Source organism: Chironomus tepperi, unplaced genomic scaffold (genome assembly GCF_022539635.2).
Source record: "Chironomus tepperi strain 1889 unplaced genomic scaffold, CSIRO-AGI_Ctep_v1 contig_67, whole genome shotgun sequence".
In the NCBI taxonomy this organism is placed as follows: domain Eukaryota; kingdom Metazoa; phylum Arthropoda; class Insecta; order Diptera; family Chironomidae; genus Chironomus; species Chironomus tepperi.
The window spans coordinates 167029-182370 of NW_027226189.1; the positions used below are offsets into that span (position 1 = coordinate 167029).

At 32.2% G+C, this 15342-nt stretch overlaps 3 protein-coding genes across 6 annotated transcripts in view; 2 read left to right on the top strand and 1 right to left on the bottom strand.

The window, feature by feature from the left end:
• The window catches only part of Lim3 (Lim3 homeobox protein), a 30128-nt gene extending 28630 nt beyond the window's left edge, over positions 1 to 1498 (top strand). For both annotated transcript variants that reach the window (XM_070653116.1, XM_070653117.1), the window contains exon 7: positions 41 to 1498. In XM_070653116.1, the coding sequence (XP_070509217.1) occupies positions 41 to 231 (191 nt within the window). In that variant the 3' untranslated portion in view covers positions 232 to 1498. The remainder of the gene's footprint in view (positions 1 to 40) is intronic.
• Positions 1148 to 12360, bottom strand: Phlpp (PH domain leucine-rich repeat protein phosphatase). 2 transcript variants are annotated; one of them, XM_070653114.1, is made up of 6 exons: positions 10925 to 12360; positions 7849 to 8150; positions 4583 to 4733; positions 4377 to 4523; positions 4155 to 4308; positions 1148 to 4095 (listed from the first exon to the last, which is right to left on the bottom strand). In XM_070653114.1, the coding sequence occupies exons 1-6, from the start codon at positions 12299 to 12301 to the stop codon at positions 1526 to 1528; spliced, it is 4701 nt and encodes a 1566-aa protein (XP_070509215.1). In that variant the 5' UTR covers positions 12302 to 12360; the 3' UTR covers positions 1148 to 1525. The 2 variants fall into 2 exon arrangements, with proteins under 2 accessions (XP_070509215.1, XP_070509216.1); XM_070653115.1 differs by lacking the exon at positions 10925 to 12360 and adding an exon at positions 8454 to 8650.
• Positions 12361 to 13451: 1091 nt separating this feature from the next.
• LOC139100589 (uncharacterized) lies at positions 13452 to 14887 on the top strand. Of its 2 annotated transcripts, none has more exons than XM_070653243.1 (3): positions 13452 to 13590; positions 13648 to 14160; positions 14208 to 14887. In XM_070653243.1, the coding sequence occupies exons 1-3, from the start codon at positions 13524 to 13526 to the stop codon at positions 14249 to 14251; spliced, it is 624 nt and encodes a 207-aa protein (XP_070509344.1). In that variant the 5' UTR covers positions 13452 to 13523; the 3' UTR covers positions 14252 to 14887. The 2 variants fall into 2 exon arrangements, with proteins under 2 accessions (XP_070509344.1, XP_070509343.1); XM_070653242.1 differs by having other exon boundaries at positions 14237 to 14887.
• The last annotated feature ends 455 nt before the right edge of the window (positions 14888 to 15342 follow it).

Genomic DNA, 15342 nt, shown 5'->3' on the forward strand with positions numbered 1-15342 from the left:
AACAAAAAACATTTATGATAATTACTTTGATTCCATTTAGATAACCCAGTGAGTTCGATGTTACATCTGCAGGGGAGCACAGTAAGCGATTTAAGTAATGATTCTAGTCCCGCTCACGGTTATCCCGACTTTCCAGCATCTCCATCGCCAGAATCAATTTTTGGCGAAAATGCGAGCGCATCAACACTCACGAACAACCCAACAAATAATCAATCTTCATCACATTACTGATATCTAGGTTAGATAGATTAGAGCTAAAAACCTATATCTATACATAAATGAAAACGATACATTATATTGGTGGCACACCTTTAAAGTCAAACAATCGTTATGAATGGTTATTTTGTACTCTAACTCTCATTTTTTGTTATCCATTATATTTGACCAAAAAATACTTTAATGTAGAGAGCACGCACGTATACACACAGACATAAGAGAGCATACACGAATAATTAATATTCATTTACTTTAATTTTTCGTTGCTGCCACGAAAACAAAAAAACAAAAGTCTCGAATAAAACAAAAATAAGGGAGATTCTATGATAGACGATGCATATGTGAAGTACATTCAGTTTTTCAGTCCAGAAACACACAAAATGCTTTATGACTCATTCTTGAAATAATAGGAAGGATAATAAAAATTTATTAAATGTTTCAAATGAAGGATATTAATCAGTGGTGGGTAACCTATGTGCCGCAGCACAGGAATAGTCTTGAACCATATGCCGTGTACGGTTTCGGTCGAGGTATAACATCAAAATGTGCTGTTGAAAATAGAAGGTTGTCCACAGAGTTGCAAAACAGACATCTGTCACTGACAAAAACCGTACAATTTCATGATAATTTGTATGGTTTTATAAGAAAACAGAAAATCTAAAACCGTACAATTTCTTACAAAACAATACAAATTATTAAGAAATTGTACGGTTTTTGTCTATGATAGGTGCATCTCTTTTGCAAATCTGGCTGTCCACCACTGATGCATATAAGTAAAGGAAGAAGAGAGTTTCCATTCAGTATTATCGCTCATTAAATGAATTTTTTGCTGTGAGAGAAATCTTATATTTTATTTCCATTTCGTTCTTAAGCTGGTGATCAAAGAGAAAAAAGAAGTAAATAAATTGATAAAGAAATACCAAAATTCAAATTATGATAAAAACAATTGATAAGAATTTATTTTGATCTTGTTAATAATACAGAAAAAAGAAGTTTCCTAACTATAATTTTCATGATGAAAAATTAATAAAGGAATAATAACATTAAATACCTTAAAGTAATTGTAAAAGAAACAAGAAAAGATATTCAAACCTGTTCAAGCCTGAACTAGGATGATTGAACATTGTGCAAAACATTTACGAGTGTGTATATGCACAGTATTTATCTAATTGTAATATTTTTTTCGAGAACTGTATCTAGTCTTATAGTCTATAAGTTGTAATAACATAAAAAAATGAAATGATTGAAACAAAAAAATCGTCACATTAAAAAATCAAAAAATAATAATTAAATGTTTTTTTTTGTTCCTTTATAGTTCTGTGGTAGCAACGCCCCAATACTGTTGCATTCTATTTTCAGCATCTGGAATTGCTTCAACCTCTTCAAGTCCTGGCCGTTCCTGTATCATTCCGAAATCATATTCTAAATTATAAGGCATTAAACGTTGTAATGATCCAAAATATGCAGCATGTAGTCCACCACTAAATGTCGGTCGATTAGCTGGTGCACCAGTTGGAGTCATTCGTATTGGCTTAAATAAGTTCTGTGTTTGTGGCTGAAAAGATCGAGCACTGCCAAAATGTTTCGATAAGAAGTTATTTTGAGTGGATAGATCAACAGGTTGATGAATGGTACTCAAATTGAGCGATGAGTTTGAATGATTTGGCGGATTTAAAATCGATGAAAACTGAGCGAAATTTGATTTAGGATCAAATTGATTATGAATAATTGGCGTTGATGTTGACAATGATCTAACATGCTTGCGATTTAAATTCGATTGATTACGTTTTGTAAATGCTTTAGAAATTGTATTCAATTCCTTGTCAAATAGAAGCTGTGTATTTTGTTCGAGCATATATTCCCAACATTTAAATTGCTCTTCCGACATCACAGAATCAGATTCTTGTTCTCGCTCTTCTTCAATTCTCGCACGTACAGCTCGTGCAATTCCATTCCTTAAACTTTTCTTGTCAGTTCCAATGATTGATTTTGATGCAGCACTTCCAATCGTCGAGTTATTACCATCCTTTGATTTTGTCACCTGTGATTGATTGTCACTAATTGATGCTTGATCACTTTGTCCACTTGGTGATGAGCGATCACTTCTGGCTGACGGATGACGTGTAAATTGGCCATTATTTGAATGACAACAATTGCTTGCTTCACAACAACATCCACATTTACAAAAGCCGGAAATTACACTTGAGTTTGGCTTTTTTCTTATTGTATGACGTAATTCTCTCATCAAGAAGTCAATGTCCGTACCAAGATTATTGAATTTTACTACAATAATACTCAAGTTTTCTTCGGCGCCAAAACTCTGCGCCACATCCTGAAGTCGTTTTGATGCAAGCAATACATTATCCTCTTTTCGAATTTCATTGGCAACGTCATGTGGTGTCAAAACATCCCAAAGCTTCTTATTTGCAATAACTAAATATTCGTCGTTGTCACCAAGAATAATCTCTTTACACTCTGGATCGGGAATGGTATTTGGAAAATTATAACTACAGCCAATTTTCGTTTTACTAGTTCCAGTTGTCAATTTCAAAATGCCATTTTGACGAATTAAAATTGCACTTCCCTCACCAACAGAAGCAACCCGGAGAATAAATTTTCTACCATTTGATTGGTAATTATTATAATTATTTGCATCAGGTGTCACTTTTGTTCTCGAAATATGACATATTGTTGCCGTGATGCCAACTTTTTGACCCTGCTGTTTCAATTCACGATGTGCTGATAATAAAGTGTATTTCATGTAGTCATTTGATGTCTCTTTTACAGTCCTCTCTTCAAGTAAAATCTTTGGTGTGACTTTAACAAGCATATTCGGTAAGGTATTGTTTAATTCACCATCAAAAATGCCAAATAATCCTTCAGCATTACAAAAACCGGGTAATCTTAATTGAGCAATATATAATTTGTTAGCATTTCCACTTGTTTCAGAGAATCCAACCTTCCACGGCGGATCAATCTCTTGATTATCTTGACTTGAGTTTGGTACTGTTGGAAGTGAAGGTCGATTTTTACCAGATACATCAACTAAACTCATTGGACGTTGAGATCTACAGCTTTGTAATTGTTTAGCATCAACTTGAAGTTGTTTATTGCAAGAAAGGTCAAGAAATTGGAGCTTCTTAGATACAAGCACCATAAGATTTATTTTGTCAAGTTGATTGTGTGCCAAATCGAGTACACGAAGTGATGTAATTTTAGATAAGGCTGGTGTGGACTGTAATTGATTAGAATGAATTCGAAGAACTCGTAAATTCCTTAAGTTCGATAAATTATCAGGTAAATGTTGAAGTTTATTGCCAGAAATGTTCAACTCTTCCAGTTCCGCCCAGTTAGCTATACAACTCTCAGGAAGTGCTGTTAAACGATTATATGACAAATGCAGTATTCTTAAACTCGTTAAATTGATTAATGTATCAAGGACTCGATCAGTAAGATTATTATTTGTCGCATAAAGCCTCTCCAACTGATTCCGGTTGCCATCATTAATAATTGGCAGTGTAAGTAACTTATTACTGGACACATTCAAGAGAATTAAATTCTCACATGCAGCGAAGAAAAATTCTGGCAAATCTTCAATCTGATTTCCATTGATATAAAGCTCTTGCATCGGTAATACTTTCTTCGTCATAGGTGGTAATTTAACAAGTCTATTGCAGGCCAATTGAATTGTATGCAGCATGCCGTTTTCATTTTGAAAAAGATTATCTGGCAACGTTGATATATTATTATTGTTTGCGTACAGTGTCCTTAGTTGATGACAACAATTCAGCCATTCGGGTATTTCTGTGAGATTATTGAAACTTACGTCGATGTGTCTAATACTTTTTGGTAGCGGCTTGACGATTAGTCTGCATAGATCTACAAGTAAATTATATCTCATTAATCTAGTATAATAGAGGAATTCAGGAAGAACTTACTGTTATTGGATGCAACAAGTGAATTTAGTACTCGTCCATTAAGTGTCAGTTCCTTGATATTATTCCTACAGCACTGAACACTTTCTAGTTTATCTAAAGCTGAGAGATCCAAATATTCTATTGAATTTTCACTCATATCCAGTTGTGTCAAGTACTAAACGTAAAAAAGGAACAGACATAAGTATAAGATCTAAAGACTAAGTTTCGAATCATCAAATTTACCGTAAAATTTCCAAGTATTATGTTTCCTTTCAGATGATTGGCTCGCAAATTGAGTTTCTTAAGTGGAGGATTACTGTAGTCAATCCTCGACATTTCCTCACTCTTCAATCCATTTTTCATGTCCAATTGATTTTGCATTGTGTAATCCTAAGTCAATTTAATATTAGCAAAATTTTTGTTTGCATTAATAACAAGCAGTCACTTACCACACCATTATTGAATCTCATTGCGATCATAAAGTCAGGGAGCTTATTGATTCTGTTATTAGATACTTGCAAACTTTTCAAATTTCTCAATAATTTTAGTGTATTTGGTAAACTTTGTAGTAAATTATGCTCTATCCGCAACTCTTCCAATCTATAAAATGAGAAAAAAAAGTTTTTCCATGAATTATAATGCATACAGCATAATCTATTCACCATATGAAGAAAATAGCTTGATTGAAAGTGAAAATATTCATAAATTTTTCAATGGATTTTTTAATGCAAGAATAGGCAAGGAGAGAGAAAGAAGAAGCTTCACTTTCAATAATAATGAAGAAGTTTTCACATTTGTTGGAGTTGCTGACGACTGGGAAAATTGGAATGTTTTCTTCATTTTGTCCTTGTTGTTGCAATTTTGGTAGGAATGGAATCGTGGATCTTCTTAGTTTGTTATTATCGACAAAGAGCATGATTTCATGATACAGAAATTCCAATACAGTATCTAAAAGCAGTCGTTTTGGCTGTTTGGACTAGAAGTCGAAGTTGACTCGACTTATCCATACAAATTCCAAATCGACATCAAACTTTGATTAGGACTAGTCCGAAAAACATTGAAACTTAAAGATTCACAGCCAAAAATCATACAATCTTCAAAAGTCAACATCTTAACCTCGAATCTCCATAACAAAATCATCAAAAACTCTTCCTTATCTACACATCCAATCAACAAAAAATGCGCTGCATTTCCCTTTCCGTTTTATAAATTAAGTTTCTAAATCTACTTCATATACCTATAGCTATAAAATATTAATTTATTCAAAATCCTATTCGACCATGAAGAAACTAACAGAAGAAAGATCGCAAAAGTGTGAGAAAATTTCTGTGCTGCAAAAAAAGTCTTGAATTTGAAATTGAAAGTCCTTTCCAAAAAATAAGAATTAGCCAACGTCTAATGATCAAGGTCTTTGAAGACGATTATTGACCAAAACAAAAATAAAACGACTGAATTAAAATACAATGATAGGTCATGTGTGACTCATCTCTCACTTGTCATTGTCGCTGATGTGGAAAGGAAGCACACAAAGCACGACTAACGTATGAATAGCAATTTTTTTTATAGAATCTCAGACGTAATTTAATTTTTTTGGAATGGTCAGTATGAATTCAAAACCATTGCATAATGGAAATGTCATTAAATTTTAAGCGCAAAGGTATTTTGAAGCTAGAAATAAACAATAATTTTGCTGAGAGAAGAGAAATATGCGCGATGGTTCCAGACCGATGATTTTGGAGATACTCACGATATGTTATTAGCTTTTTACATATGCAAAACTATATCATACTAAAACCTTCAAACATCTGATTCTATTAAGTAGGTCTATTTCGTAATATTATACCTCAATCGTCTTCCTGATACCTTTCGACTTAACCCATCATTATAGCTTATTAACATTCAACAATTTACACTTATAAATTATTTAATTTTGAGAATTTTTTATTCTCTTTCTTACAAAAAAAGAATCTACAAGCCTTTATTTTTATGTATGAACAATCCGGCTTATAACAATGAACTGAAAACAACGTGAAAATTATACGCGGTATAATGTAAGAAACTCCAATATACTTAAAAATTAAGAGCTCCAGTGTTTTTCTCTCCCAAAAATTCTCACTTCAAAAGTTTTTCAAGAGCAATTTTCAAGAGTTGAAGGATCACATTAATTTATTTGGAACTCATTATCGCTTCCGATGTGTGTGAAATTTGAAGATTTTTTTATGAAGAGCTAATGGGTTTTTGATTTTTGTATGCTTAGTGCTGTTAGAATTGTTTATGGGAAATATTATTAAAGTATTCTAAGTGAAGTCACAATATTGGATAGAACTGGAACTGAATTTTAGAATTTGTTCGCGAAAAACCCAGCAAATTGAATATTCTCTCCCAAAAATGGGGTGATTTTGATCGCTTGTCCCATTTCATTGAATATGCTCCTGGCTGATTATTAGTACCTGGTGGAACAGGCTGCAACTAGTCGACCTGGCATTTGTGGATCTTTTTCTAGATTTTTAGTTTACAACTAGACGTACAATCGACTAATCGCAGCCTTTTCCACTCGGAAGTGGTGTAAAATACTTTAAACAGTCATTTCCTAGCCTTCATATTACCATTTAATAGTCATTGCCAATATGTGATCGGAAATCGACCCAACTCTTGTTCTAGAGGTATTCAAGACAATCCTAACTTCTTTGACTTCAAGAACAATTTTGAATAGACAAAACTTCAGAACACAAACAGTTTTGTTCATATTCACTAATCCAAAGCTACATACATGTCTATAGAATCACTTATAGAATCTTAGACAAATCAATCCAAAATGTGCTTAGTATCATATTAATTCATATTACCAGACAAATGTATTGCCATCTTATAATTGCAAAATATCCTCGCTTGTTTGATTTTTGAAGGTCTTCTTTATCAATCACATGATTATAGGTTATTCTCATCTGTCGCTATACAATTATCTGGAATTAGCAATTTCTAAATAGAGTTTGCTAATTTAATAAGAAGATAACAAGACGAGAATCAAAACCTAATAAGCATGACAGAACATTTTCATTCATTCAGACTTTTCAGTTACGAAAATTCAAACTGAAAAGCTCAATTTTGAAAAATTTAAGTAGAGCTTTTAACGACTTTTACTCTCTCATCGGCAGAAGTTGTTGTCATTCTCGGAAAATGCATTAAACCTTTTAAGATGCATTTCACGGATACATGATTTGTGATAAACATAATTAGATTAAATTTGCATATACATTAAGCAAATTAGAGTTAGACTAATAAAGTTTTATTAGAAATAGCATGCAAAAAAAGTAAAACTTTCAATGCATGAAATTGCTTCAACCTTGTAATGAATTACTAAATTTATATACCACAAAAAATACTTAAATTGATATAGCATAATGAGTAGTTAATTTTTTGAATAATCATGCATAGGAATTGGAAGTCATCAAAACATAATAATAAATAGACCTTCATAGCTTCTTCTTCAATTGAGTCTCTAGTTTGGTTATTTTTGTGTATAGGAAAAAAAGAGGGAATTTATAGTAGCGCATTGAAATCATTGATGTGTAAAAAGGTAAATATTGTTGCTTTGTCGGTTTGATTCTATCTCTCATTCAGCATTTTTAATTCTTGCAACACTTTCAATTGAATTCACATACAATATTATGAATGTTATGTAATTCTTGGTGCTTTAGATTATTTACATACTCACTTTTCCATTTTAAAAATATTGTCCGGTAATCGATCAATTTCATTTTTCGATATATCCAGCACAGTTAAATTTTGTATGTCCATTAGTTGCTCGGGGAATTTATTAAAGTGATTTGAGCTGACTCGAACAACGCGAAGTTTCTTGAACTCGGTGAGTGCCTTCAATGCGGACTCTTGCAATTTATTATGATCCGCTAACAATTCCTCGACCAAATGACTCGACTGTAATATCACTTCCGGCATAATGTGCAATCCGGAACCTGTGATATCCATTCTTTTCGGCTCGCACACCTCCGTTGTTGCCTACAGTGTAAAAGTAAAAATCATGTTTACTATCAATTCAGCACACAGCAAATAACTGCACATATAGATGCGAGGTAATTTTTCTGAACTTTTAGAGCATAGAGAGACATTATTTTAATCACAACACATGTATGTGTTCTGTTCATCTTGTCTTTTTTCTTGTCATCGCGATATCTTTTATGAGTGGAAATTTTAAGAAATTTTTTAATAATTTTTCTAGGTTAACATATATCTTTTATAGGCCTAAGAACATCACAATTAGACTAGATTAATTAAGACAAGCTAATCCATATCCAAACTCACATCAAATTCTTTAAATGCTTCAACACTAGCGATAATAAATTCATTATCATATTCCTTAATCGTACTAAGCTCATATTTTCCATTAACACTATTCACTTCTGGCTCGAGTGAGTCCATTTCAATGTCCTCAAAAAATGTAACACGACTTCTTTGCGAACGAACACTCATTGCGTCATTATTAATATGAATCATAACCATTTTACGATTCTCATTGCTCACTCGAGCCTTTACACTTTCCTCTTAATTGCATACAGTACAGCTTGCAACATTTAAAACTTTTCTAAAATGCACAACCGTCAATCTTCGATCTAATCACAATGACAAAATCTTCAAGACTAAACAAGACGTACTGAGCATAAGAAAAATAAAAAATATTGAATGAATCATACAAATACAGAAGAATTGAGGAGTAACTTATGTAAGTAGTCGTAAATCTTGTGTCTGTTAATGGAAAATTGTCATTCTCTTCTCATTCGACAGTATGAGTGAATGTCTAAGCATGAAGACTATGCATGTGATTTATTGTTGTTTTTCTAAGCTATAAGCTATAAGCTTTTTCGACTGAAAAGCTCGCTCTCTCATTTTTGTCTTCTCTTCATCTTCCTACCCTGGTTTCAATGAAAGACAGCGACTACAACAAATCTATCGTATAATTTTAACATGCTCTGTTGCTTACTGATATGTCATTTTATAACACCATTTCTTCTGAAAATAATATATATTACTTCGTCTCTTCTAATAAAGTCAAATGAGAAGTGATTTTTAATGACTGTTGTCTGTCATCAACGAATTTCTCTATGTATACATAAAATAAAATTAAGTAATTTATGATGTATGCATCGTGGGGTTTAAAGTTTGAGTTTTGTATTATATGATAGCATGAAGGTCATGAACTTATGGGAATTTTATGGCCATCTCTAGCCTGGCATTATGTCAGGTGTGAAAAAAATTAAATTTTAAATTGACAGTTAAAATATTCAGACGTGTTTATATGCACATCCTCAATATTGTGATGCATTAGTCATAGGCATCAAGAGTTCAACGAGAAGTTCATGTGAGTGAGGTTATGTATAGCTTTATACGGAATGGATCATAGATGATCTTTTGCAATTGAAAATGATGCCGTCAAATGAGTTAAGCAGCTGTTCTAGTCATTTCTAAGTATTCTTGATGATTTCTTTGATGATCTTGACGATTGGTATTCCAGAGGGATAACTAAGTTTATGATCAAACCTAACCTCCTATATTTTTGGATTCCATACAAAACCTTCCCTCACAAAATGTCTGGCTTTGTCCAGAATACTATCTTCAGATACTTTATCGACGGTATGCGTTTGTGCCACTCGTCGGGTATGCTATGACATTATACAGAACTCATCGTATACCTACATAGCATCTTATATTGCATCATTAAGAACACAAAAGTCATTAACATAGAAAACACTCTTTGTCCTTAATAAATATGCTCTAATTTGAGTAAGCTGTATGATTTTCATGAAAATTACACAGAATACTATAATCCCCAAAATAAAAAGGTCTATAACGTGATTTACTAAGTGAAAAAAAAAGTTAACCTAACGTTAATTTTTTAATTACTCCAATGCCCGAGAAAATAATTTTTCCGTTGAACAAATATTGTGTATGTGTTCATTAAATAGCAAGAAGAGAAATATTTGGTAACATTGGCAAATAGTATTATGTAAAGCACATAAGGCAGATGTAGGTGAAATCATCATCATGCATAAGAATTCCCTCTTCTCAAATTTTCTTTCACGCATGATGGCTTTAGCAAAGCAGTGAATTAAATAAAGATCTCAGATTAAAACAATAACACGAAAAAAAATGAAGAGTTGGAAGGCAAAACGTAGTGAAGAAGAAATGAAGTACTTTATGGACATGTAAATAACATGAGCAACGATATATATACGCGATTGTGATGAATAAAGGGGAGATCTTATGAAATATTATGAAGTGAAAACTCACATGTAGTGCTTTGCCTTATTAACGTCCATCATAAGCATATGTTTGTATGTATTTTGCTTCATATTTTCGCTTTCGCTTTTTTTAATCTTTTTCTATTCATTTAACAAAAATTTCGTCATTAATTAGTGGAAGATTGCCTACAATGAAGATTGTTCCTTTAGGATCCCTTCCATTCATCTTTTACAATATGTCAAACAATGCTTGTTTATCAGATCAAAAACGGTAAAGATTTCTCGTGCCCGTGAACTTTAACTAAAAGGTTTTGCTCTATTTTGAGGTAATTGCAATTACTGACAATTTGAAACAATTGAAACTTGCAAAATCGTTCGCGATATTTCGATTTCTTCTGTTTTTTTTGTACCTTCGTGTCGTTGCAACCGGATGGATTGCAACAATTTTAATTTTTTATTAAAACGCAAATGAATTGCTCAAGATGCTCAACAAGAAAGGTGAAAAGGGTGAAGCGGAAAAAATGTTTTCATTCTTACCTCCATCAACCAATTAGACCATAAATCACGCTCCCACGATTCTTCAAATCCGAGGAATAACACAACTTCTGAACTTTGGGAGCTAACACTTAAATTACTGTTATGATGACCATTCAAACTACTGTTTGGACTACTAGAGCTAGTACTTGCTGCATTTAAGCATTCAGCACTCTTATTTCGACTCAAATTTTCCATAGTATTATTAAGACTATCACTAATTTTTGGCACAATTTTTATAATCAATCGATTGTAAACGGGACTATGTTCAAATATTTCTGAACCAGATAGCTCATACATCTCCGGCATTAAACTTTGATTGGCTGGATAGACAATCAGTTTTGTTCCAATTATCGCAATTGTTCTTCGTCTCCATTGAGGGAAAACGAGACCTTTAAGTAGCTCAATATTTCCGCATTTTTTCGCGCCTTTACATAATGGAATATCCACTGGACCGATATGAAATCTAATCAGAAACTTGAGATCAGGATCAATTCCTAGTCTTGATCTTCTTGATTCATCAAAATATCCCAACTTTTTAAGGAACTCTTCCTGTATTTGAAACGGCTTCTCTAAATCATCTAAACGTCTCGACTTTTCGCCAATTTGCACCCACAATGTATAATCTGCCGGAAGTCCCATGTCCTTGACAACTTCACTTGTCGTTGAATTGGCATAAACCATGACCATTCTGTTCGGATCTTCAATGGAAATTTCCGATCGATCTGGTCCACAATAAATTCGTATCCAACCAGTAGCATTCCAGTTCGTTGACGCCACAGGCGGCGGTGGAGCTTTTGATTTAGTGGATGGTTGAACTGACGCAACATTTGTTTGATTTAATTGATTGATTTTAATTTTTACGTCATTTGTGTTAAGCAACACTTTACTTGTATTGCTACTATTGTTAATTCCATTGATATTATTGTCACTTTTTGTTGCCAATTCGATTTGGTTTCCATTAATGACATTTTCCTGTTCTGTATTAATATTTTTTGTGGCAACATGAGTCGTATTCTTATTTGTGGTATATTTATTAACAATATTAATTTTAATGTTATGGTTATCATCATTATTATTATTGTTTTTATCAACAGCAGTAGTCACACTGCTGTTATTTATTGTCATATTTTTCTTCACATTTTCACTGTTCTTAGTATTGTTGACTTTTGTCATGCTGTTTATATTGCTTCCATTCAATTTATTTGGTATTGGGATATTGCTGTTTGATGATGCGCCTATATTGCTAATTGCAATTGCATTAAATTTATGAGCTCGTTGCTTCACTGTTCGCATACTCCCGTCATAAAATTGACCATTTGTTAGTTTCACCATCTCTTGTGGCTTCGTTTGTTGTGTATTCATGTTCAAAATCTCCATTTTTCGCACTAAATTATTACTTTTTTTGTGGATTTAAAATATTTTCACTTATTTATTTAATTTAATTTATTTTTCATACATTTAACATTACTGTTAACTTGTAAACTCTTTTTGTTATTGGCAAATATTAATTAAAGATTTTGTTGTGTAACTTTTCATTTGATTCCATCAAATCATCACTTTCAATACATTATAGGTTATGATTCACATTTTCGAAAGTATAGCACTATTCTAATGATGCATATTAATTAACACAGAAACTAGATAGATTATGCCGCACGAAATTACCACTTGTTACTCGTTTAAAGTCCATCGATGAACTAAAGTAAAGCATTTCATAAAAACAACGAAAATTGGCTCGTAACAAACACGCTGTTGAATGAAAATGTAAAATATATAAAATACAGTAAAGCAAATAAGCAATGAAAATTAATTCTATGGGTCGAAATAAAAGCGAAAATGAATGAGAAGCTCACCTGTTACACTTGTGTGTACATTTTTTCATATTATTACCAATTTTTTTATACCACTCTTTCCACATTCGTCCCGTGACGTCTCGTTGAGTACTGCATGTATATTACTCACATATACATATGTGAACACTTTTGATGAATAAAAACATTAGCTCTTGTCGTTATAAAGTTGAGGGTTTAAAATTTATTCATTGTTTTGAAAGAAGAGAAAGAAAAAAAGTTGTTGTGAAGCGTGAAAATTATGTTCGAAATGCTTCAAACTTGCCACACTAATGAGTATTCTATTCCCTTTAGATCTTTACTTCTGATTCTATTTATTCATGGTGATTTGAATGAATCAAATATTAATTAAAATCTTTTCTGGATCTTTTACATTTTTAACGGTTATTTTCAAATGTTGAATACTTCTCAATTGTTTTGAAAACCACACAATTTAATTTCTTTTGTATGGTTTTCAAGTTTTTCTTTGCAAGGTAAGTAAATTTTCTAAGAAAATAATCTTTTCATGATTTTGAAAATCTCTTCAAATTTTGAGAGAGATTTTGAAAATCTCTAATTTCACTCTACAAATTTGACTACTATGATTAATTATAATTCAATAAATAACTTAAAAGTACCTAATAAATAGTTTCTAGTCTATTATGTTTTTAACATACCTAAAAGTTATCAACTCTTGAAATTATTTCGCGCCAAAGTGCAGTTTCTGTGTGATCAAAAGTTAATTAATATTTAATTTAACAGCTAATAAGATGGGAGTTGGCTGCGTGATTTGCACCGAAGAATTTTCTGCTTGGCAAGTTAGTGATAAAGTATCTGGTAAGTCAACAAATATATTAATTAATAAATTTTTATAATAATTTAATGAATTTCCAGTTGTCATCAAAGGATGCGGACATGTCTTTCATGATTGCTGTCTTAAGTTGTGGCTGAAAAATTCAAGAACATGTCCAGTATGCAGGCAAGCTACTTTCGATAGCCCTAACTATATTAGTCGAGTGCATTTACAACGCCTTTCCTTGGATAATACATCTGTGAATAGCATACTGGATGAATCTCTTGAGCAAAAAAAGAAATTAGAGGAACTGGAATTAAAATTGAAAAAGAAGGAAGCAGAACTGCAGAAGAAAGAAATTCAAATCAAAGAATTGAATAAGTTATTTGCTGATTTAAGTGAACATGCCAACAAAGTTACTGAATCCGTTAAAGGCCTTACTGGTAGGTTACATAACCGCGTTGAAGAAATTAAGGATGAAGATAATCCAGTAACAAGCAGTCGTGAAACAATTCAACCACGACCTTCTATTACTCGTACAGTTCGAGTTCCAATTCCAACAATTTCAGCAGCTCCTCCTCGTCCAACTCGTCCTTTAATGGTTCCAGCAAGAAGTGAGTATATCTTTCACTAGATAATAAGAACTAATTTATTTTAGAAGTTTCTAATATTCTTTTATGTTTGTTACAGCAATTACAAGAGTAACTGCTCGTGGACGAGCACTCGTTGCAAGTGGCTTGAATGTAACAAAGCGGAATTAAATTAATTATGTCTGCATTCTTCTTGCTATCGTCAATCAATGTTATTTTAATGTTTTAACACTATTCGGTCATTGCCATTTTAGTCATTTTGAAAATGGCACGTAATTGTTCATACTCAATAAGTTAAGAAAAAGTTAGGAATTTGTAAAATTTGTTAATTAATTCAATTACATCATCACTTTCAATAAGGATATAATTAAGCTAAAATATGCAATTTTATTTTAAACAATCGTAAATCTTATAGTCAGTTGCAGTCAGTTGATTATTAGCAGATCACTGCTTTTCGCATTAAGCAGATATGAATCTATAAATCGAAAAAAGTTCTATCTTTAAATTTCAAATTTATTCATTTCATTTTCATCTCTTCTTCTCTGCTGTATATATACTGTATATCCACGATCAATGGACCAGAAACTCGTCCGATTAAATGCGTGACGAAAATAATACTTATTGCCAAAAAAACGTGAGATATCCACACCCAATTTGTAGAAATTCTCATAAAATTATACACTGCATATGGATCATGTCTTTAAAGCGATTTTCGCTCTTTTAGAACTGTCAACTAAATCAATTGAAATAAAATGCCTGCTTATGGCGAGTGATGTTTGTGATTTATAGCTTATTTGAAGATTACAATGATGTTCTTAAACTGGTAATATTTTCTTCTTTCCATTCTGGATTAATATGAATGAATTTTAAAGCAGTTCAGTCCATTGAGTGAGTTTGCCAACTTTTACTTACTGGATCTTATAAATAACACAAAATCAGCATAAGAGACGCACAAAGAGAGAAGAAAATTTGCATTACAGCAATTTGTACTATAATTAATTACTTTAACAAGCCACAATCATGTTCTGATTTATGTATGATTTAAAAGCCTTTCAATGATATCAAATGACATGAAACATTAATTAATAATTACAGTGCTATGAACTCTCGCCGACTAATTCGTTCACATCTACAATAAGCCATCATATTTTAATATTTTTATGGCACAGATTTTTTCGAGAGCGTGCGGAAGCATCTTCCTTAATC